Here is a 23124-nt window from a genome sequence, read left to right on the forward strand (position 1 = left end):
TAAGTCTAGCAAATATGATAATATTAGAATAATATAAAAAAACTTGTCTTGAAAAATAAAATATTAATAGTATGTAGAAAATAGTAAAAGTAAAAGTGACGGTGAAACATAATTTTTAATTTTTAATATAATGAAATCAAACAATTCACAGTTATCATGAAAATAAAAAATGAAAGACAAAATTGATAAGATATAAAGGATAATAAGGATTAATGAGTTAGCAAAGAAAGAGATAAGAGAGCAAACAATGAATGCGGGAAAAATAATTTGGTCAAAATTTTCTCACCATTTTGTGAAGACAGAAGAGTTAAGAAGAAGGGATTCTCTTTTTTTTTTCCCATTTTAATTAAAAAAAAAACAAAAGCATGCCAAATAAATATGAGGAATTTTCATTATTGGGATAGAATTCCTACACATTCCCATGAGATGAGAAACAAATGAACAATACCTTAATATCGTATGTACCTTCAACTTTCCTACACATTTTTGTTCGGCCTCCAATTGGAAATAGGTATGGGCACAAGAATTGAAATGAAAAATATTGTTCTCGTGGGAAAAAAAAAATTCAATTCAACTGAATTTTTTTTTTCCCCACGAAATCAGTAACGCGGCCGAACAGGGCCTTATGGACTCTTTCTTTAATATATTTTATACACTTAACTCTTTAAATTATTTCATATTTACTCACAAGATTAAACTGGCATATTAATTATTTAATTATAAATTAAGAAATGAGGATATTAAATCTGTAATTTACTTTTTAATGTCATTTTAACTTCTTATTAATATTAATTTGTAATTTAATTGATTAAATTAAGAGTGAGAATATTAATAAAATAAGTGAATTTAGATGAAAAAATAACCAATTTGAAAATTTTGATGGTATGTACTATTTTTTTTTTTTTAATTTAACGGGTTCATTAGCGTGGATTGTGGGAGTGGAGGATAGATTACTGGACCTGGGTTTGTCTTTTATTGGGTTAAATTGGGCCGTTTCGGGTTTGGTCGCTGGATTTTGTGCTGAAGCTGATGCCAACGCTCTTTGTTGCGTGTTTTGACTGTTATATTTTATGATTCAGATTAATAAAATTATAATTTAACTTTAATTTTAACAACTTTATTTTATGCGTTTGATGTGGTCAAAATTGAAAAATTAAGGAGCGAATGGGTCTTTGAACTCATTGCTATTGAATTAAACACTATATATACTTTATAATACAATTTAATAACACTAAGATTTTGCTTAATTAACTGTCTTCCATGCATGTTTAATATTCTTAATTTTTAATATTATAATTATTGGCAATTTTGTCTTTGGAAATTTTGGTTCACATCAGCATCTAATATTTTATAGAACTATGAGGTTTGTATGGTATTTTTAGTTTTTACTAATGGGTGGATGCTTAAATTTATGTTAATTGGTTAATTTGAATTATATCAGATAGGATTGAGCACCAAGTGTTTTTTCTCATGCTTCTAATAATTTCAGATTGCTTGCTTTTTATATTTTAGATTTGATCTGGTGGTTTTTTTATTAGTTGATTTGGTATGATTTTTTTTAATAATGGAGGTCTGTTTTGTAATATTATTATTGACTTGAACTAGTGTGCAGGGTTTTGCATTGGAACTTAAAAACAGAAATTTATTAGAGTTGGAAGCTGAATGGTAAAAACTTTTGAAAGTTGATGCTGAATATGGGAAAAAAGAAAACATATTTGAATTCAAAACCGACCTCAACAGGGTTTGTTTCCGCAATAAAATAATATACAAAAGCCAATATGAACCATAACAAAATTTCATATCTAAATTTGCATAGATGATGGAAAAGTGCATTGACATTCAAAACAAAATAATTGACGCACAATCAAATCAAATAAAAATGTTGAAAACCAAACGACTCAAATTGCACAAGTCGTCACTTTTTGGTTAGAATCAACTCGAGTTCAAACTTAAATTAATAAGATATGTTTGGTTATAAAACAAAAAAAAAGTTAGAATATTCAAATCAAGAATAATTATCTTATTAAAATAGCAAAATCTCAAAACTCTTTGGAATACTTTATTCTAAAAAGAGAAAAGTTTTAAATTTTCTATTCTAATTGTTATAATCTAATTAAACACCGAATAGATTATTCCGAATAACCTAATTAAAAAATAACCTATTCTCAACCCAACTGAACATACTCTAAATCCGAAATTCTAAACCCTCAAACCTCCATTATGAATTTAGTGACTCAGATGAGGTATCATGTGATCTGTAATTTATATTTTGATGAAACTCATCACTTGATCAACTTTTTTAGATGTCTCTCCATTTTCTTACCTTTATTATATATTATTTTTTACTATTAGTTTCCTTCGATATCCTAGAAGTGATGTAGCTAATAATTTTTTCTCTTCTTCTTTCAAGTAACAAAGTTTGTTTTGCAATTAACCAAAAGCTTGCTTAAAATAATCAAAGAAATACGAAAAGTATGAAAATATCATACTTTTTGTGACACTAAACCTACCACAATACATACTTTTCTTCCTTAATCAGATCATTCTAGTTTCCTGAAACAGTTTATTTTTTTAGAAACAATTCATTGTATAACAATCTACGAATGAAGTGTCATTAGCTCTGAGGACTGGGACCTACCATGTGAAACTTTGTACAGAAAATATTCTACAACTATTGTGGCTTTTTCACTTGAATAGCATGTACTACCCTCTTACTTTAATTTATTCTATTTACCTTTATTTCACTTCTCGTTTTTTCACGCCTACTCTATTTTATTTCTATTTTACTTTTTCTTTTTCTTTTTCTTTTCTTTACTCCGAATTAGTTCATTTCTTAATCCATATTACTTATATTTTTCTTTTTTTCTTTTTGCTTGTATTTTACTTCTCATTTAATTAAATGTAGAGTAAGAAGTTTACTTCATCTCTTATTCCACTGTCAAACATGATATGTTATAGAAAATTAGAACTATTTTGACCTTTGTTTTTTCATTTTAACCTTCCGAGGCGGCAGCTTCCATTGGGCCTGGGGATTGAATCGTCTGCCCCCAGAGTCACTATTGGTGGACCCCCTAAACCCTAAATCCTAAACCTCTAAACTCTAAACCCGGCCCCACCCCGCAGTGACTGAGGGGGCAGGATTTTCCTGCACCCCGGAGAGACAGGTGATCTGCTTCCTTGGGCCTGACCGTCAGGCCCACGAGGACAGCATTGAAGAAAATTTGGTGCTTTTTGGTCAAGAGTGGGTGCTTTTTATGCTGAGTTGTTAATTAATAAAATCTTATTACATAAAAATATTATAAATATGTTTGAATTCTCGTATCCAAGCACCTGTGAATTGTTTTTAGAGTTAATATCGTATGTACCTTCAACTCTCCCTTCATTTCGTATTATTACTTAATACTTGTTGGCTCTTTAATATATTTTTATACACAAAATTATTTCTTTAATTTATTTCATATTTACTCATAAGATTAAACTGGCATATAATAATAATTAATGAACATCATCTGTATTTTAGGTGTGGTTTTTATTGATTAACATAATTATCCGTTTTTAGTAAAGTAAACTATTTTATTTTCTGAATTGTATTGTTTGATCTTGTTAAAAAAATTATTCTATTTGTTTAAAAAGTAGTAAAAAGGAACTTGAAGGAGTGGAATGTACCTAAGGAGTATGCTTCGGATAGGAGCGCGTGGAAACTAGCGATCTACGTACTAGAACCATAACCTAGTGGTAGTTAGGGATTATTTAGGGATAATATTATAGGTCTTAGGTCATAGGACTAGGAATTTGGCATTAAGGATGTAAGCTTAGGACTTTGACTCCTACGATTGATAATTTAGGTAGAATATAGTTGATATTAGTATTAGTATTAGTATTAGTATTAGTATTAGTATTAGGACTATCACTTTTACTTTCACTTTCACTTTCACTTTTATTTTTATTATTTTTATTTCATTACTACTTTATTACTACTTATCTTTATTTCATGATTGTGATTGGATTTCATTTCTAGCCTACCCAACTTGTTTGGGATTAAAGACTTGGTTGTTGTAAAAAGCAAGAACTCTAGAGATTTGTATTGTTAATAGTCTTGATGTATGCTCTTTTCATAGTTTTATGAGAAGTAAATATCGAATTAATTTTAAACACAATCATTTTAATTTTGCTGATGTAAATTTCTAAGATTTTCTTTATTATTTGTAGTGTAGCATAGGCATATGCAATCAGTGCTGAAATAACAATTGGATCAACCGAGTTCGAGTTGTAATGAGCATGCTGAGTTAGAGGTGTCAATGGGTACGGCACGGGTCGGATGGAGGCATTTTATCCATAACCATTAAAATTGACTTTACCCATACCCATTAAAAATTAGCTTTACCCTACCCTATCCTTACTCGTTAATATTATCGGGTAATGAAACGGTAGTGGATAAATAACAGATAATACTAATATAATTAGTTTTATTACATTTTACAAATTAAACATAAAAAAACTCATTCATTTCACAAATATGTCATTATGTTGCTAATAAAAATAAAAAAAACAAATGTGCAATCAATTCCAATAGATTGTTTTTTATAAAGGAAGATTCAAAAACACGAATATATATTTAGGTGGGTTGAAAATTGAATTAAATATATATTTAGATTTTATAATTACTCTATAAGGTAATGGATACAAAATAATCATTACCATTACCCTAACCCATTTGGTTAACGAAAAAAAGTTTCTTATTCATATCCATACTCAATAAGCTAGCAAAAAGAAAACTTTATTCATACCCGCCTTACCAAATACGATACGAATCAGGTAAACAGCTAAAAAGGCACCATTGACACCCCTAAGCTGAGTTTAACTTGAATTCAACTCGTAAGTTAAATGATTTACTCAACTCGAGTCATAGTAACTCGAATTGTTAACAAATGAGTTGTTGATGAGTTTGTTTCCGAACTAAATTCAAACAGCTCCCGAGCCACGAGCTTTTTGGATGAATTTATGGCATGCAGAACACAGACAGCACGTAGTAGTCAATTGATGAGAATAAATGAATTTAATACTTTAGTTGGTGTGGATCCCTTTGAAAAATTATCTAGGATGGTTAAAGAAAGTTGCAATAATTGGATTTTCTCAAGGAAATTACTTTTAATGCAATACGCCAATACTCCATTATAATTTGCTACCAATAAGCATTCGCCTTGATGCACTAACAAGTGTTCGCCAAAGTTTCGCTTTCAGTTAAAAAGGGCACATTAGCATTTCACAACCCAATGCAAGTACATATAATAACCGAGTATGCCAGAAAAACAATTAACAGTTTAACACCAAAGATCCATCACTGAAATTTAACTTTACGAGCTCATTACAAAGGCCCACACTATAAAACCCAAATTTATAATTGATACTATTCAAACCTACAAAGAAAAGTCTACCCAAAATATGCACCTACATCTACAGTTCTTACTGGCAAAAAGAGAAAACCAAAACATCTACAGTTCTACACCCATTTTATCATCACAGCGGCAAATGTTGCACACACTGAAATTCTTCACACACCAAAAAGAAAAAATAGAAAAAAAAAAAAAACTCTAGTTCGAGTGCTGACTGGGCCTTATTGCTGCTTTTGAAGAAACAACCCTACAAAAGAGGAGAATTTTACACAAAGTATTAGTGAAAATTCAAAAAGAAAACATATATTGTCCCTACAAAACAAGAAATGCCAAGCATAACCCTACAGAAAACCGGGAATATCACATCTACCCCTCAATTTTTAAATATTTATGCACCCCGGCTTCCCATATTATTTCAAAATCCCTCACAATTATCTAAGTTTTTATTTTGGCATTTGAATATAAATCATAAGTAGTCTTCATCAGAAATATGCCCCATGTTTTAGAGGGCCATACGAAAGTTCTCTTTCATTTAAGAAAAAAGAATAATTTTTTTGAAGCTAAAAGGGATAAATAATTACTTTTGTTTAAGAAGGCATATAGGAGATATTCTAATATGAAGTTATAAGTGCATATGAGAAAAGAGGAAATAACAAAGAAGTATACTTGACCCTATAGTTGCCAAGCAGCATGCCAGTGCATTTGATTGCTGCCACAGCAAATTCCTCCTGCAACATTAGCAAACATTTCTTACAGAGAAAAAAGGAAAAAGAGAAACACATTATTTTATATCAAATTATATTCTTTTAAATGGCTTATTGCAAAATTACCTTGGCAAACTCGATAAATCCATATCTGGTGCTACTCTTTTGATCGCCCAGGAGTCTAATGCAAGATACCTACATCAATTATTTGTGAATCAGTGATTATGTGTCCTTGTTTGAATTCTTTTGAGTGTGATTTGTGCTTTTATGGGGTTTTCTAACTGGCACTATTATTGATTGAAAACTATAAATTACAAAAGGGGTGATTTTGGAAACCTCTCCAAACTGGATCTCAAAGAACTCCTTCAAATCTTTCTCCGACAGCTGCCAAAATAAATATTAAAAAATTACACAATATCACAAATACAAAATGATATTACAACTTGAATTTATGTTTTGGAACTAATTTGAATACAAAATAATTACCTACTGCCGAAAATTATTTATATTAGGGAAAAAAAAGTGGGGGTGGTTAAATTTACCGTTGTATCTATGTAACTGCAATAGACTGTTCTGACGATCTTTTCTCGATCATCCCCAGACTATAAAATTAAAACAAAATATGATTTCACAAGTAAGAAATTTATTACCAAAAAAACAAGTAAATAAGAAATTAAAGCTTTAACAAGTAGATAAATAAATGGAGCAGGAGTTAGATGATACCTATACGTATCTGATACGTATCCGATATGGATACACGTAGAATATGTAACAGACACACCAGGTAGTGTATCCAATAATAATATTTTATATTTATCGGATATGGGGTGTGTGTGTGTGTGTGTGATTCGCTCATTGGTGTCTCTTTAGCATGATAGGGCCTTCGTATTATAGCCCCAGTAGAGATGTGAGAGATTTACACAAACAATGTGGGACTAAATCTTTCACAACCGAAACCATACTCCGTCTTTTTTTTTCTTTATAATTAGTGACAGGCGTCGCAAAACTCCAATTGGAGTATTTATATATTAAATTATTAATAGATGGTGGGTCCCATTGCTAATTCCTCCAACCCTGTTTCCTATTCCTATTGGCTATCTTAATCTTATTCATGTTCGTTTAGCCATTTTCCTATACACTTCTCAATACTGTATATTTAGGCAATCGGGCATATATAACAAATTCAAAATACATGCCTATATTATATAATTAATAGAACCCAAAATTGGCAGAGCTTAAATTGTACGTAACGCTATCCTTAGCTTTTGAAAATAAAAAACTAGGTAGATGAGATTTGCTTTGCAAGTTTTTCATCTTTAAATTCTGTATATTTGTATGATTCCAGTCCAAAATATTTATAACAAAAAAGGGTATATAATCAACTGGGACCCACATATCAATATTAAAAATGTCCATGGCGTTAATCCAGAATCAGATTTATCTACAGTGGACACTGATTATGGAGGAAAAGCATCACATTCACATCTCCTAATTTTTTGGTTTTATGTGTGACATCACAAACCATCATTTCCTTTGTTTTTAATTTTTCTGTGTCGAACCATGTGCAGTAAATCGTGTTGCTTTGATTTTCTTCTTAATTTGGCTTATTGGATTCGCTAAATGGATACACATATATGATGATACTCAGATTAATACATGTGCAACTAGGAATACATATATAAATAGACACAAATTAATGAGTATTGAAATAAAAACAAGTAAATACATACACGAGAAGGGAGGCGATTGCGCGGAGCAATGGTTCTATGAGATGGCAACACTCTGACAGGATAAAGGCCAATTCTGGTACAATTAAGTCTCATTGCTGCTTTTGCGCAATCTATGTATACAAGTAGAAAAATGAGATATTGATCAAAATTAGAATTTATAATTAGAATTTATATTTGATTAATAAGGGAAAAAAAATAACCTTCATTTTCAAATTCAACAAAACCATAGCGTAAACCAGACTTAGTGTCTCCACATATGCAGCTTCCTTTCACCTATTTTTTGGAGGATGTAAGTTAATTAGATATCTTTTTAACAATTAATAATATAATAAAGGAGAGAGTTTCTATTAAGAGTAACTCTGTTCTCTAATAGAATAGTATGCTTTTGTACTATAAAAAGGCATTACTTCTTTCAGATAATTATTCAACAGCACACAGTATCTTCTCACCAATATCAGGTTTTATTAATAACCAATAAAGAATATATTTTGGGACCAATTATATCATTTGTTTAAGACCAAAATTTGATAATTATTCACAGAAGATAATCCGAGTTAGCAAATTTCTCGCATAAAATGTTTGCGCCATACTAGTGAAATAAAAAAAAATAAATAAATAACAAGCTTACTACTCCACAGTTACTGAATTCTCTCATAAGCTCTTCCTCAGTAATCTGAAATGAACCAATAAAGAATTTGTATATTTGTAAGCATAAAAAGGAAAAAAGCATAAATTTATACTTCGCTTAATGTAAATACGATTATTTTCAGGGGCATATATGAAAACAAACGTAATGTCGCATGAGATCACTTACGCGAGGGTCGATATCACCGACGTAAACCGTTCTCTTGATTTTCGATTCTTTCTCCGCATTCCTCTCCTTAATTTCGAGTAAAAAACGATAAATATCATCAAAACAAAAATCGACGAGGAGAATTGAGCACAATTTCTTATATTACTTGAATAATGGATGTAATCGGGTTGATTCAAAGTTACCGCATGACTAGACCCGGTCTGAGCGCGAGATCGCTGAGGTTGAGATGCGATCGGACGGAGGCGATGGCTCGACGGGAAGAACTCCGGCGCAGCGGCCGAGAGGCAACGACGTAGCGAGGGAACGAACTCGTCCGCCAAAGGGTTTAACTTTGACTCGCATTCCATCATTGTTGACTCTTAAACCCTTCTCTCTTTTCTTTACTATTTCCTGATCTTTTGCTATCCAATCCCTCGAATTTACTTAATTAGAAAACAGCTTCTTTCGTATAGTGTTGATATTTGGAGAGATATAATTTTTTTTTGTTTTTTGAACAGGAGGAGAAGTGGGAACCGAGGCGGTGAGGGTTTTATACGAGGATTTTAAAGAAGGAAACTTATTGTCAATTAATTGTTCAAAATAATTTGGTTCATTGAATCACTTAATTTGGAGACAAAATTGTTTTGTTGGAATTAAAATATTTTTTTTGTCTATCCTATTAGATGTACAAAGATACATTAGTAACTAAAAGATTTACTTTAGTGAAATACTGAATTTTTTAACGTTTTTAAATGACTAATATAATATACGGTGCTCCTTATAAATTTTCTATGAATTCTCCTCAGACTATATTTAGTGGATCCATATCAGTAAGAATATATTTTGGGACAATAGAGGAGATATTAATCAGTTTTACCTAAAAACTATATATGAGCAATATATGGGTAAATATTTTAAGAGAGTAGCTTTTTATTCATATAATGCACGGGTTATATAAAAAGTTATTTTGATTATATTCTAATTTAAACGTGAAGAGGTAGACTAGTAATTAAAAAAATTATTTAAGTGGAACACTGAAATTTTTAATGATTTCAAATGACTAAGAAAATATACGGAGCTCCTAATAAATTCTCTTTGAAATATCTCCAAAGACTATACTTAGTGGGTCCATATAAGTAAGAATATTATGGGGACAAGATAGGAGACATTAATTAGTTTCACTTAAAATCTATGAGCAATATATGAGTAAACATTTTAACAGAGTAGTTTTTTATTCATGCACACACGGAGTCATTTAGAAGTTGATTTGACACTATTTTAATTTAAATGTATAGAGATATAGTAGTAATTAAAATATTTATTTTAGTAGAACACATATTTCTTTGACAGTTTTAAATGACTTAAAAAATATAACACATATTTCTTTAACAGTTTTAAATGACTTAAAAAATATACCATGCTCCTTATAAATTCTCTTTAAATTATCTCCAAATACTATACTTAGTGGGTCCATGTAGGTGAGTCTGCATGTGCTGCATTAAATCAAAATAGCATCTTTTGAGTTTAATACATCTCAACCGTCTGATTAGAAAAATTAGATGATTAATTGTTATAATTTTATTTTAGAGATATCTTTTGAGTCCGCATCCTAATTTTATTTTATTTTAATTGTTCTATCTAATTCTACAAAATTAGATGATTTTTCATTGTAATTGTTTTATTAGTGTTATTTCATTGTAATTTGCTTTGTGTAGCAAATTTCTTGCAATTTCAGAAATATGTGATGTTCTTGTTGAAGGGTGCTATAAATGGTTAAGAATTCAAAGTTTGATAGGCGTAAAAGTAACATTCAATTTCATTTTTTTTTTTATATAATTAGAAATTTGCGAATCTACCTTTCTTGTGATGTGAACATATCTGCTAGTGCGGTTCATTTTTTTTTTGAAAAATAGTGGTAGTAACACCGATTTCATAGAAATCAAGCATACCTGATATGGTACCTAAAATAGGTACCAAAATCAAATATGAAAAGTCATACATCAAGTCACCACCAACAAACATAAAAACATACAAGTAGAGATAATACCATGCTAATGCGGTTCATTATTTATTATTTTTTAATGTTTTAAATGTGTGTTTCTTTTTCTGAATTATTTTTGCTTTAGTTTTCTTCATTTTTTTAAGTTGATTTACTGGTGTAGTTCATACCATTATGGTACAATATAATACGATTACAATGAATATGAAACATAAATATAAACCCGTAGTACAAAGTTCAGATTTGCAAATATATCACTAAGTCTAAATTTCGTGATTTGGATATAATTCATAGATAATTTGTTTTATAATTAAAATAATATATCACTCTTTTTATATTTTTATGAATAAATATAAAGTTCGTAAACTTGAATATAATAAGATAAAATTATATTTGCTGGTACAATTCTTCAAATTCAAAATTTAGAAAGATACCCAAAAAAATTCAGAATAAGAATATTATTCTGGAACATTGTTACTATATATGACTTTAACATCTTAAAAGAGGGAACATTTAACTTAAAATTGAAAAAAAAATGTGGAATAACAAATTGTGGAGCAATACCCTTGAAAATTATACCGACAAATTCCAAGCTTAGAATTCAAATTTTCTGAAAAAAAAGAGACAAAAATTAACAGTAAATAGATTGATCAGGAGTTAATTTAAGGTATATATATGAAAAAAAAAATGCCAATACCTTTACTTCATTCAAGAAGAACTTTTTGTACCGACAATAAATTTTGCAATGAAGAAACCAATTGTGTCGGTATCAGAGACCGGATCAAACCTTTGTACCAATTCGGCTTCACTCTCTGTTAACCATTCCCTAAATTTGCAGTACATAAATCAGATGCAATCTTATAAAAATCAGAGACAAATGATTTAATCAGACAAAATGTTAAAACTAGGTCAAGATCTTGTGCAATTTACTAATTGAACCAGTTCAAATTTATCCTTTTATAATTTATATTAATGTAAGTACTTGATGTGCAACAATATCTAATGAGTACTATGCATAATGCGGATTGGTCCGTACTACGGATTAATATTTTGTTTTTCAAAGTTCAAATAGTCGATCTGAACCATTCAACATGATTTTCATATGAAAATATAGACTAAATTTTACATTTTTTACTATTTTTTTAGATAGGTAGACCGAATCAAGTGATTTTCTGCCTACTTAAAAAAAAAAAAAGTAAAAAAAATCTAAAAAATGTAAAATATGATATACTAGTACATTTTCATATGGAGATCATGTTGAATGGTTCAGATCGATTGTTTAAACTTTTAAAGTATAAATATTAATCCATAGTACGGACCAATACGTGCTATGCATAACACCATAGTAACTAAAGTAACAAAAATACAAACTTACTCGGTATGTGTTTCATCAAATTTATAACTTCCCATAACACCAGGTCCCCCAATTTTTGGATTCTGAAAAAAAAAAAAATTACATTGACTAGAATTAATCAAGAAATGAGAGAGAGGGACAGAGAGAGGACCTGTGAGGCAAGAGAAAGAAACTTGTAGGTGTCCAATGCATATCGAACCAAAGCCTCGTTCTCTCCTGGGTTTATGGTGCATCTGAAAAATCAACCAAATTTATGAAATACCCCACATCTTCCCAAAATGAGAAATAGAAGGAAAACAAATGAAAATAATGAAAAACTCACGTTGAATATACAATAACACCCCCAGGTCGTACCAATTGCACCGCTCGATCAAACATCCTTTTCTGGTACGTGCCATGTCTTCTCAATGAATCTATTGTTTCCTAGTAGTAATATCATAATCGTGTCAAGTATTAAATTAATAAAAGACAAATTGAAATATAAAATACTATGCATAGCGCACATTGGGCCGTACTAAGGCTCCATATCAAGTGATTTTTTACCTATCTAAAAAAATAGTAACAAAATTCTGTAAAATTTAAAATTTGGCAAGTACATTTTCACATGGACGTCATGTTATAGTATCGTACAAAGGAATATAAGGCTATGGTATTCCTATGTGTAGAAATTATTATAAATTTAGCAATGGTATTAATGCAAAACAAAATCATAGATAATTTAATAAAATGGCTAACCTCAGCAGCAAACAAACGAGGCCTCAAACCAAGGGCAGAACATGGACCATCAAGTAAAACACGATCAAAGCTGTTGGGTGCGAATCCCTTCGAATTTACAACTTTGCCCCCTTTTGAGTTATTTTTACCAGGTCCATTTCTCATTTGTCTCATTCTCTTTCTCGTCTCTGCATTACTTGGATACCTTCCCTTCTCATCTAACAAAAGTATTAAACAAGAAGGCTGATCAGACTAGGCAAAAACACAGAAAAAAAAATTACAAAGTAAACAGATATAAGAAATGGGGCATTTCATGTATGCCCCTTAAAAACCTAGAAATTACGTAAATTCCCCTGTAAAATTCATAATATCATATTTACCCAATTTGAAAAAGTCACGATTTATCCAATTTATTAAGTTTTCTATTAGAACTCATTAAAATTTATGAAATACCCATTTTACCTTTTATTAAAAAATAAAAAGTAAAGAGTATTCTGAGGAGAAAGGTATACTATACCAAAAGATAAATAAAGAAAAATATAAGGTACACTAGTAATACAGGTGCAACAAGGCAAAAACACATTGCGCCCAAAACTACAACTAGAGAGAGAGAGAGAGAGATGTGAGTTACCTTTTCTCACATTGGTCAAATCATAACATTCTTCATCAACTCTAACACTTTGTTCTTCTAATATAACCTCATTTTGGTCACTAATGCTTAAACTAACAGATTTAAGTGCGTCTAATTTATATGCCTTTATGCACTTTATTTCCATCTCATCGGCCAACTTTTTAATATTCATCACCTGCACAATACACTCTTGTGTTAATAACAACACAAAAAATCAAACAAAGTAAAGTAGCACCATGATAATTATAATTTAAAATAATTGTACCTTATTATGAGATCTATCAAGGGCAATAATTTCACCTTGATCCTTCATAAGTAATGCAATTGCAGTTGTTTTACCTCCTGGGGCTGCACACATATCTAATATTCTCTCTCCAGGCTGTGGATCTGGTAAAGATAACTTATTCAATTGCAAATGGTAAGGGATTAATTATAAAGTTGTACTCCTTTAAATTTAATTAGAAGAAAATAAAATTATACTGGTGTGTATCAATTTTTTATGCACTTTTAATTATATTTGATGTTTTATCATGTCATTTGATGAACAGTGAAACTGGCATCAAATTTCATCATTTTTATTACATTTAATTTGGTGGATTTAAAAATTTTAAGTTACTTTTTATGGTTACTTTTTGCAACCTTGTTTAATTGTTCTTCCTACTTCCTAGTAACAATAAGAAGTTATACATTGACCAAAGCATATTATGTTTTCTATACTCACAAATATTTCTAAATGATATTTAAAAATCAATAATTACCTAGAACACGAGCAGTGATGATGCTTGGTAGGTTTTGAAGAAATATCTCTCCTTCAAGCACATCTGCATAAAGTAATTAGTACAAAAGGACAATTTCGCATGAAACCATATTAAAAAATTTAGTACAATACACAAATGGTACAAGGTTTTGCGCATTTACTGTTGGTCCTCAAAGTTTTCCAAAATTACGAAACTGATCCTACCTCAAACATCTATTGAAAATTACTGATATCCATCGCAGGTCATTTTCACATTTATTGAAATAAATGAATACTAGTGTTAATTCCCACGTTAGCGTACATTAATTACAATTTTAAAATTATATCTACATACATGTCACCATGGCCATCATCATGACATGAACGCTAACATGTATTTCTCTAGTGATGAAGGTTGAACCAATTAGTTATAATTGAAAACTTCAAGGACCAAAATGAAAAAAAAACAGTGAAACCCCTATAAAGTTTACTGTAATCAAAATTACTACACAGAGAATAGCAAACACCTGCATTTCATTCGGAAAGTTGATCATAAACTATTTATCAAGGGATTCCCAGTTTTCCAGTAAATCGATATTATGAGATTAAAAGGGATAAATATGCATGCAATTATTAAAAAACATAGATACCATTAAAAGAAGGGAGCCGGTATACTCGATTGGTCATTTCTATAGCAACCCCTTCTTTAGCCCGAAAAATCCCGGCACGAGACATTGCAGCAATACCTTCGCCTATGTAAAGGCCATGCCTGTCTTCATATTGCACATCTGCTAAGACTCTATAGTAAGTACAAAACCATGAAATCACAATTGTCACGTGTCTACTAAAAAGTACAAAACAATCATTCCCCTTTCTCTTGAAAGAAATAAAAATGCCAATTTCCCCCTCCATTTTCCATAATTTGCAAAAGATGTAAAATACAGATGTTCTTTTGGAGCCTACGAAAAAAAAAAGTAGAACAAAAGGGAGACGGAATAAACCTTTCATGTTTTATTGTGTGTGCATAACTTTTTATAAATAGGGGAATTTCACTTATACTCCTCAAAAATTTCGAAATTACTTATTTCCCCCTCTAAAGTTCATAATATCATATTTACCCTTCTGAATTTCAAAAACTCACAAATTTACCCATTTTATTGTCTTTTCTGTTAAAACTCATTTTAAATTTATAAAATACCCAATTTACCCTTTGTTAAAAAATAAAAAAATATGTATCATGCTTCAATAAAACCCATTTTATGTGCAAAAGGAAACGCGTAATTTCGAACATTTTGAGGGGACACATGATATTCCCCCAAATTAAAAATACTGTATATAACCGGGAAAAAAAATTCCTTGCCTGAGGGGATGCCATGAAGAACAGTCCCACGTGTAATACCTATGGCCCACCCACCAGTGTCAGTTGGTTTTTCAGTTGCAACTGACACCGCCACCTTATCCCCTTCCTCAACATGTGAACTACATGCCATTACACCTGGCACATATATCTGCCAGTATACATGCATCAAGGTGTCAGAGAGAGATGAAGAGATATTATTATCATATTTTATGAACTACCCGCAATGCCCCAGTCAAATACCTGAGCTCCTCTAAGAACAGCCTCGGCACATTTGCGGCTGACAATGACCTCCTTAATTGGCTCGCCAGGCTGTCGGTCATAGCTTATTTCATGTGGGCCCGTACCCCAAACATATAACACATTTTCAAGAGCAGGATTTTGCGTAATGCATGAGGTCGAATCTTCTCTAGCGAAACCGGTCTCATGCAAATATTTTATTAGCTTTTTTTTTACATCTTCGGTTGAAGTTTTGAGAGTATTCACTCGAATGGAGGAGTAGCATGAAGGTCTCCTAATTAATATAGTGACAACTAACATGATAAGAAATACTTAATTAATAAAAGGGTGAGTTTCATGTATACACCTCAAAAACTTCGAAATTACGTATCCCCCTCTAAAAGTCATAATAACATATTTACCTTTTTAATTTCAAAAAATCACAAATTTACTTATTTTATTAACTTTTCTATTAAAACTTATTATAAAGTACCCATTTTATGCCTTATTACAAAAAAAATAAAAATGTGTAGCCTGTTTAAGAAATTTTTCTAATTGGTACTCCAAAATTGAATTAAGTTTAATATGTAACAAGAAAATAATACAAAACAATTATATATTTGGATTGGAAAACTTGAGCTTGTGCACAAAGCTCTTCAATCTCTAAACGAAAAGAGAAACTGTTAAAAGGGAGAAGAAATTACGTGAGAGCAGAGGAGATGCGGGAGAAATTATCGGCGCCGTACGCGCGGGAGAAGTAGGCCTCCACATGCGGGTCCCACTTGAGGGTCGGGTTGAACGTGTACCGACCCGCATCCACTACGGGAGGAGGCAAGTCCATCGTTTTTAGTGAAGGAGAGGTGGGGAGACAGTGGCGGCGGAGGAGGGTTCGGATTTCAGGCAAAGTATCCGAATTCGCTAACCTCATTTAAATGTACATCTCACTACCCGGGTTTTAGTTCGACTGGAAGATGTTTACTTTTTGTTTGGCCCCTTGATGTAACCTACATTAGCGAAAAGCCCTTCGTTTTTTGTTAAAAACTGTAGTCCATATCTCTGAGGTAACAAAATATTTATATTGAGGTTTCTACCGTTCGATAAGAATCCGGTTCTTCTGATAGTCGTGCGGATTCTGATTGGACAGTAAAGATCTAAGTTGAAATATTCTGTTACCTTAGATGATATGAATTCGTAACTGAGCCTGGGTCCGGTCGGCCCGGCTCGGTCTATTAAGGAGTTCTTTTACTGACCGTTGGATTCAGATCTGAAGGGTTCAGCTCCGGTCCCAAACCCCCTTCTCATTTCTCTCTCTGATCTCTCACGCGGCGTCTCCGCCTCCGGTGTGGACGTGTCGTCGGCCACCTCCCTCGCATCTGACACGGATTCTCAGTAAACGAAGAGAGCAGATTCTCAGAAAACGAAGATGGGAAAAGGTGATTCTGAGAAAGAAGAAGTAAAGGAGAAAAATGTTGTTTAATTGATTAATTGCATGCTATTTTATGTTATTAAAAATATATTTGTTCTTATTGCTTCCAGAGATAATATGTACAATTGACAAAAGATGTGAGATTATTTTTGTACTTGGGAGTTTGTTGCAGTACGTTATTCCTTTTTACTTTTACTACAAGCAGTTATGTTTTCATATCACGTATAAAATGTTACAACTTCATGCATAAAATGTTATTTGATGGTTATATATCATGCTAATGGGAAGTATTGATTTTTACATACCATATTACCATCTAATTTTTTAAACAAATTAATGCTCATTTCATTGTTCCGGTTTTAATCAATTGAATTAATTTGTGAAACTTAAGCTTGATAAAAAAAATAATGAAAATGTACTATATGAATAAAATTTTGGGGGAAATCAAAAGAACAACAAAAATAATTATAATAAGTAGATCTTTCAGTTTAAATGGCTTTAATTTGAACAATTCCATTAGGCCTAATTAAGAAAATGGATTTAATTATAAACATTAGGTCAACTTATACATCAAATGGAGATTTGCAATTCGAAATGATGATAACTCACTGTTATAACTCCCATAAATTAATAATGTATTAAAAAACCCAATTACCATCCACTTCCAAAAATCCGATATACTTTTATACCCGATTCTCATAAGCTCTAAACACAATTATTTAATTCTCAAATCTTAGTGTTGTATATATGAAGTAATAAAAAAAATACTTTCATAAAAAAATAATACAAGAAATTTAAAAATAATTGCATCAACCATGCAAGAAATGTGTACAAGTAATTAAAAAATCGATTAAACAATTATCCATGCATCAACCCAGCATGAGGTGACAAAAAATCATTCTCATTAAGACAGAGACTGATACCACTGCCATGAACTCAAGTAGGGGTGTCAATGATACCCGTCTACCCGTTTATCCTACCCGTATCGTATTCGATAAGACAGGTATGGATAATATTTTTTTAGCTTTTTGGGTATGGGTATGGGTAAGGATTTTTTCTCGTTAGATAAACGGATATAGGTACGAGTAAATGCTATTTCGTACCTGTTGGGTAACGAGTAATTATATAAAATAAATTACATCATGAGAAAATGTATGCATGTTATTGTAAGAAGAATATTATGCTAAACATGTTATTTTTTTATTTGAATGTTTTGTTATTTAGTTAACAAATTGAATTTGTTAGAAGAGTTATTTGTGATTTTGATTTGTTTTACTTTATAAAAAACTATTAGTTAGAATTGATTGTATATTTGTATTTCAATTTTATATTAGTAATTGTAATTGCATATGTATGACATGATAAGTTTTGATAGTTTATTTGTAAAAATAATAAAACTATTATATTTGTATTATTCATTATTCGCCGACTACCGTTTTGTTACCCGCTAATCTTAACGGGTATGGGTAGGGTATGGTTATGGTCAATTCTTAGTGGGTATGGGTATGAAAATGGTTCCACCCTACCCGTATCGTATCCATTGACACCCCTAAACTCAAGTAACCAATCAAAAACAAATTTCAAATATATTTCATTCATATGCAAAAATCTTACCAAAAAACGATCTCCAAACCATACAATAGTATGGAAATAAATTAATAAATAAATTAATTAATAAAAACTTGAGTATAGTTCTCCAACACTAACAACTGATGTTTATTTTTTTTTTTCAACTAACAATGTCGATACAATAGTATGGAAATGTCAATTTGTGTTTTTTATATTAATTATTGTGTTCGTTAGATGAGAATTTAGTTACAAAACTGATTTCCTCAACCTTTTTTTTAGTTATTTATCTATGTGCATATGATGAGATATTAATAAATGTTTTAAATTTCATTTCAATTATAGTTATCGGCATGTTACCTTAAGTCATATATTACTTTATTCTTTATCTTTATGGAAAATAAAACCTAATTAGATTATTTAAATCTATGAGAGAAAATTTGTATGTGAACTTGACAATTATTTGATCAGGTTTTCGTCTTTATCGGACACTTAATAAAAAACGAAATGAACATGTCAGTAAAAGCTTTAACTCTTAAGCAATTAATTAGCCAAAATATGATGGATGTAAGTTAGGATTAAAATTGAATAATGAGTTATTATATTTTATATCGAGGTCGTCTATTAGCATTCCATTCACCATGAACTTACAGTATATAACTTCTGAAATACTCCTATGTTCTTTTTGACATACGGTGTTTAAAGCGAATTGTAATTCGAAAAGAGTGTGATTATGTAAGATTTCTTATGTTTTGCCGTTTTGGGTTGAGGGGATTAAAAGATTAAATTAAGTTGATTCATTGTTTAATTTCTTCTTCTTGTTATTTAAAACTTAAATTTTAAAAGTATTTTAAGAGCTTCTAGAAACTGTTCGGCTGCATGTCTGCAACACAAAATTATTGATAGCATAACCTGTTATCGAGTACAAATTGAATCGGCTAACGAATTCCCTCATCATGCAGATACTAACACAAGAGATGATCATCAATTTCTTTTATCGGCTCTGTGCTGATAGAATATAAACATCAAGGCTCAGTTGGGTTTACATGCCTTGATATCTAGAGAAATCATTCTAATGATGAACTCACTAGTCTAGAGAACACCATATGGGTCCGCAACTCACTTGGGCTGGGACTATTATTTTGGTTTTAGTAATGTTGTTATTTTGGTTTTAGTACTGTTGTTGCTGCATGCTTTTAGTAATTTGCTTTTAAGCTCACATTCTCATTTTTTATGGTACATTATAGTTTTTATTTGACTTCATATGTATCGGCTTACAATTGAAATTTACATTAAAAATATATATATTAGATTTTAAAGGTGTACTTTTTTCATGCATTTTTTTTTAATGCAATTGAAAAATATTTTGAAGGCTCATTTCATCTTGTGTCAGCTTACAGTTGAAATTTCAAAATCTTTTGAAAAACCTTCATTATGAAAGCTCTGTCTAGTGAACCATCCCCCCTCTCTCTCTCTCGCTCTCTTTCCTTACGCTGTCATACTCAAAACCCACTTCTAATCATGAAAAACCCCATTTTTTTTTTTACCTTCTCTCTTTCCTGCTGAAACCCCACTATTTTAGACCTCCGCCACCTCTCGATCTCATCTGCTTCGTGTGGTAACCTCCGCCACCTCTTTAGACCTGCTGCGACTTGACGGCCGGACTAGAGCACGACCTTGTAACACAGCGCCGTGACTGCCTCATCCATCGTCGTGATTTTTAGAAGTGGATCTCTCTCTCTCTGCAAGTAATTCAATTCATCCATGCATTAAAGCTGATAAAATTTTATCAGTTCAACCCTTACATAGGCCACAACTTGCTACATAGGCTAGAAATAGGTTGATTTATACTTATCTCATTACCTGCTTTTAGAAAATTTGTTAATTTGAGGTCATAGATGAGGAAAAAAGATTATTTAACAATTTAGGGTTTATATCCGTTTAATCAAATGAAGGGCTAGACCCTCATTTTTTCTCAAAAAAAAAAAACAATTTAGGGTTTATTGGGATCATATTTTTTTCCACACTTTTGGAAATCTTAAACATATAGGTATGGTACTAATTATATATGGAAACAGTTGCCAAATCAAATGTTGGTATCAGTCAGGATTAGCCACTTGAAACTTGAGACAATGATGAAACCAGTAGAGAATGGCACCAGTAAAGACCATATGGTCCGGTTGTTAGTACCTTTGTTTGTGCAATTGTGCGTTCAAGCAAAACATTGTAAAAGATTGTCAATTTTGGGGGTTATAACATGTGCTCAGTACCTTACTCTTAAATATCCTTTTCTAGTGTCATATTTATTAATTAATTTACGTACTATGATGGATATAGAAAGGGCTACATACATGTTCGATTTCTAGTTTTCCTATGACAGCTGTATTAATTTCATTGATGTAGATGCTCTAACCCCTCTCATCCATCACCATTGACAGACATTAAATGGAGCAGATCCGGAACAGGAACATGCCTGCACACAATGACATGCTCCCTCAGGCGAAGACAGAAGGTCAGGGTTTGCCCCTCATGCTCTTTCTAATCAATTCATATATATATATATATATATATATAGAGAGAGAGAGATGGGCTATGGTGCATTGCAATGCATGGAGGGATTTGTGCATTTGACCATAAATCTAAAATTCAAAATCCAAATGACCGATCCAAACCGTTCATCTTGTTCTCCATATTAATATGTGCTTGGAGACCAAATTTTACATTTTTCTGAATTTTTTTACTATTTATTAAGTATTTTACAAAATTGTTGATCCAACGGTGGCTGCTGATTTTACTGTTTTGTTAAGACACCGTTGGATCAACAATTTTGTAAAATACTTAATAAATAGTAAAAAAATTCAGAAAAATGTAAAATTTGGTCTCCAAGCACATATTAATATGGAGAACAAGATGAACGGTTTGGATCAGTCATTTAAATTTTGAATTTTGAATTTTAGATTTATGGTTCAATGCACAAACCCCTCCATGCATTGCAATGCACCATAGCCCATCTCTCTCTCTCTCTCTCTATATATATATATATATATGAGGAGGGTTCAAATGCACCCAAATGCACCCTATCTTTCAAATCATTTTTCTCCGTTTTCAAAGTCCAAATAGTCAATCCGAACCGTTAGATGCGATCTATATATTAAGATGTGCTTGGAGACCAAATTTTATATTTTTTGGAATTTTTTTACTAGTTATTAAACCACTTTGAAAATCGCTGATCCAATGGTCCAGAAAATGTAAAATCAGCGATATTCAATGTGGCTTAATAAATAGTAAAAAAATTTCAAAAAATGTAAAATTTGGTCTCCAAGCACATCTTAATATATAGATCGCATCTAACGGTTCAGATTGACTATTCAAACTTTGAAAACGGAGAAAAAAGATTTGAAAGATAGGGTGCATTTGGGTGCATTTGAACCCTCCTCTATATATATATATATATATATATATATATATATATATAGGATTTGGCTAATATGCTATGGGTAGCTAAGAGGCCTCCCGTGCTACGGCTCAATATTCGACTTTTCAAAATCCCAACGGTCGATCCGAACCGTTCATCTTGTTCTCCATATTAATATGTGTTTGGAGATCAAATTTTACATTTTTTGGAAATTTTTTACTATTTTTTTAGATTTATTGAATATCGCTGTTTTTTATGGTCCAGATTTGTCTGAAAAACAGCGATTTTCAATAAATCTAAAAAAATAGTAAAAAATTTCCAAAAAATGTAAAATTTGGTCTCCAAGCACATATTAATATGGAGAACAAGATGAACGGTTCGGATCGACCGTTAGAATTTTGAAAAGTCGAATATTGAGCCGTAGCACGGGAGGCCTCTTTGCTACCCATAGCACTGTAGCCAAGTCCTATATATATATGTGTGTGTGTATGTATGTATATATATCTTTTTTTTGTTATTTAAAAAAATGGGAGATGTTATTATGAGAAGCACAATTGCATAATTTTTTTTGTTCTTTGTACCACATTACCACCTTTACCCTATAAAAGCTTTTTATATATTTGCCTAGATTTTTGTGATTCGTGCAATGTTAAGTAAGAAATCTAAGGATAGCAAATATTTTATCTTTTAATATTAAATGGAATATTTTATTCATTTTTATTTTCTTCTTTGATTTTGGAAAGATCAATTTCTAAGATATGCGACTAAGATTTATGTTGATGACTTAATACATTTGATGAATTGTTTTAAAAAAAAAGAAAGAAAAGAAGAGTAAACAAAGATTTGAAAAAAATGGATCTTGTTTTTTCAATAGCAAGCTTTAACAAAGTTTTTATTTTCTTATATCAGCTTCTTAACGTCTAAATTTTAGAAGGTTATAATATTTTTTTTCTTGTTGATTTGACTGTTAAAATCGATCGATTCGATTCAATTTCAATGGTTTGCGTGTGTTTGCTGTATTTATTTTGTAGATTTTATTATTATTTATTATTTTGTTTTATTTTGGTATATGTTTTTTTTTTTATTT

General features: G+C 31.0%; 2 protein-coding genes across 2 annotated transcripts; both read right to left on the reverse strand.

The window, feature by feature from the left end:
- Window positions 1-5494: 5494 nt before the first annotated feature.
- Window positions 5495-9073, reverse strand: LOC144566363 (polyadenylate-binding protein-interacting protein 9-like). Its single transcript, XM_078316385.1, has 10 exons — window positions 8824-9073; window positions 8642-8707; window positions 8456-8500; window positions 8028-8100; window positions 7828-7937; window positions 6640-6699; window positions 6434-6481; window positions 6224-6292; window positions 6060-6121; window positions 5495-5640 (listed from the first exon to the last, which is right to left on the reverse strand). Exons 1-10 carry the CDS (start codon window positions 8989-8991, stop codon window positions 5592-5594), a joined length of 750 nt encoding a protein of 249 aa, XP_078172511.1. The 5' UTR covers window positions 8992-9073; the 3' UTR covers window positions 5495-5591.
- Window positions 9074-10883: 1810 nt separating this feature from the next.
- Window positions 10884-16611, reverse strand: LOC144558785 (NOL1/NOP2/sun family protein). The gene is made up of 13 exons (XM_078307671.1): window positions 16335-16611; window positions 15655-15925; window positions 15415-15562; window positions 14705-14842; window positions 14077-14139; window positions 13584-13705; window positions 13319-13493; window positions 12709-12905; window positions 12296-12396; window positions 12125-12206; window positions 11995-12056; window positions 11317-11445; window positions 10884-11229 (listed from the first exon to the last, which is right to left on the reverse strand). Exons 1-12 carry the CDS (start codon window positions 16556-16558, stop codon window positions 11328-11330), a joined length of 1701 nt encoding a protein of 566 aa, XP_078163797.1. The 5' UTR covers window positions 16559-16611; the 3' UTR covers window positions 10884-11229; window positions 11317-11327.
- Between the last annotated feature and the right edge of the window lie 6513 nt (window positions 16612-23124).

Source organism: Carex rostrata, chromosome 1 (genome assembly GCF_964058835.1).
Source record: "Carex rostrata chromosome 1, lpCarRost1.2, whole genome shotgun sequence".
NCBI lineage: Eukaryota > Viridiplantae > Streptophyta > Magnoliopsida > Poales > Cyperaceae > Carex > Carex rostrata.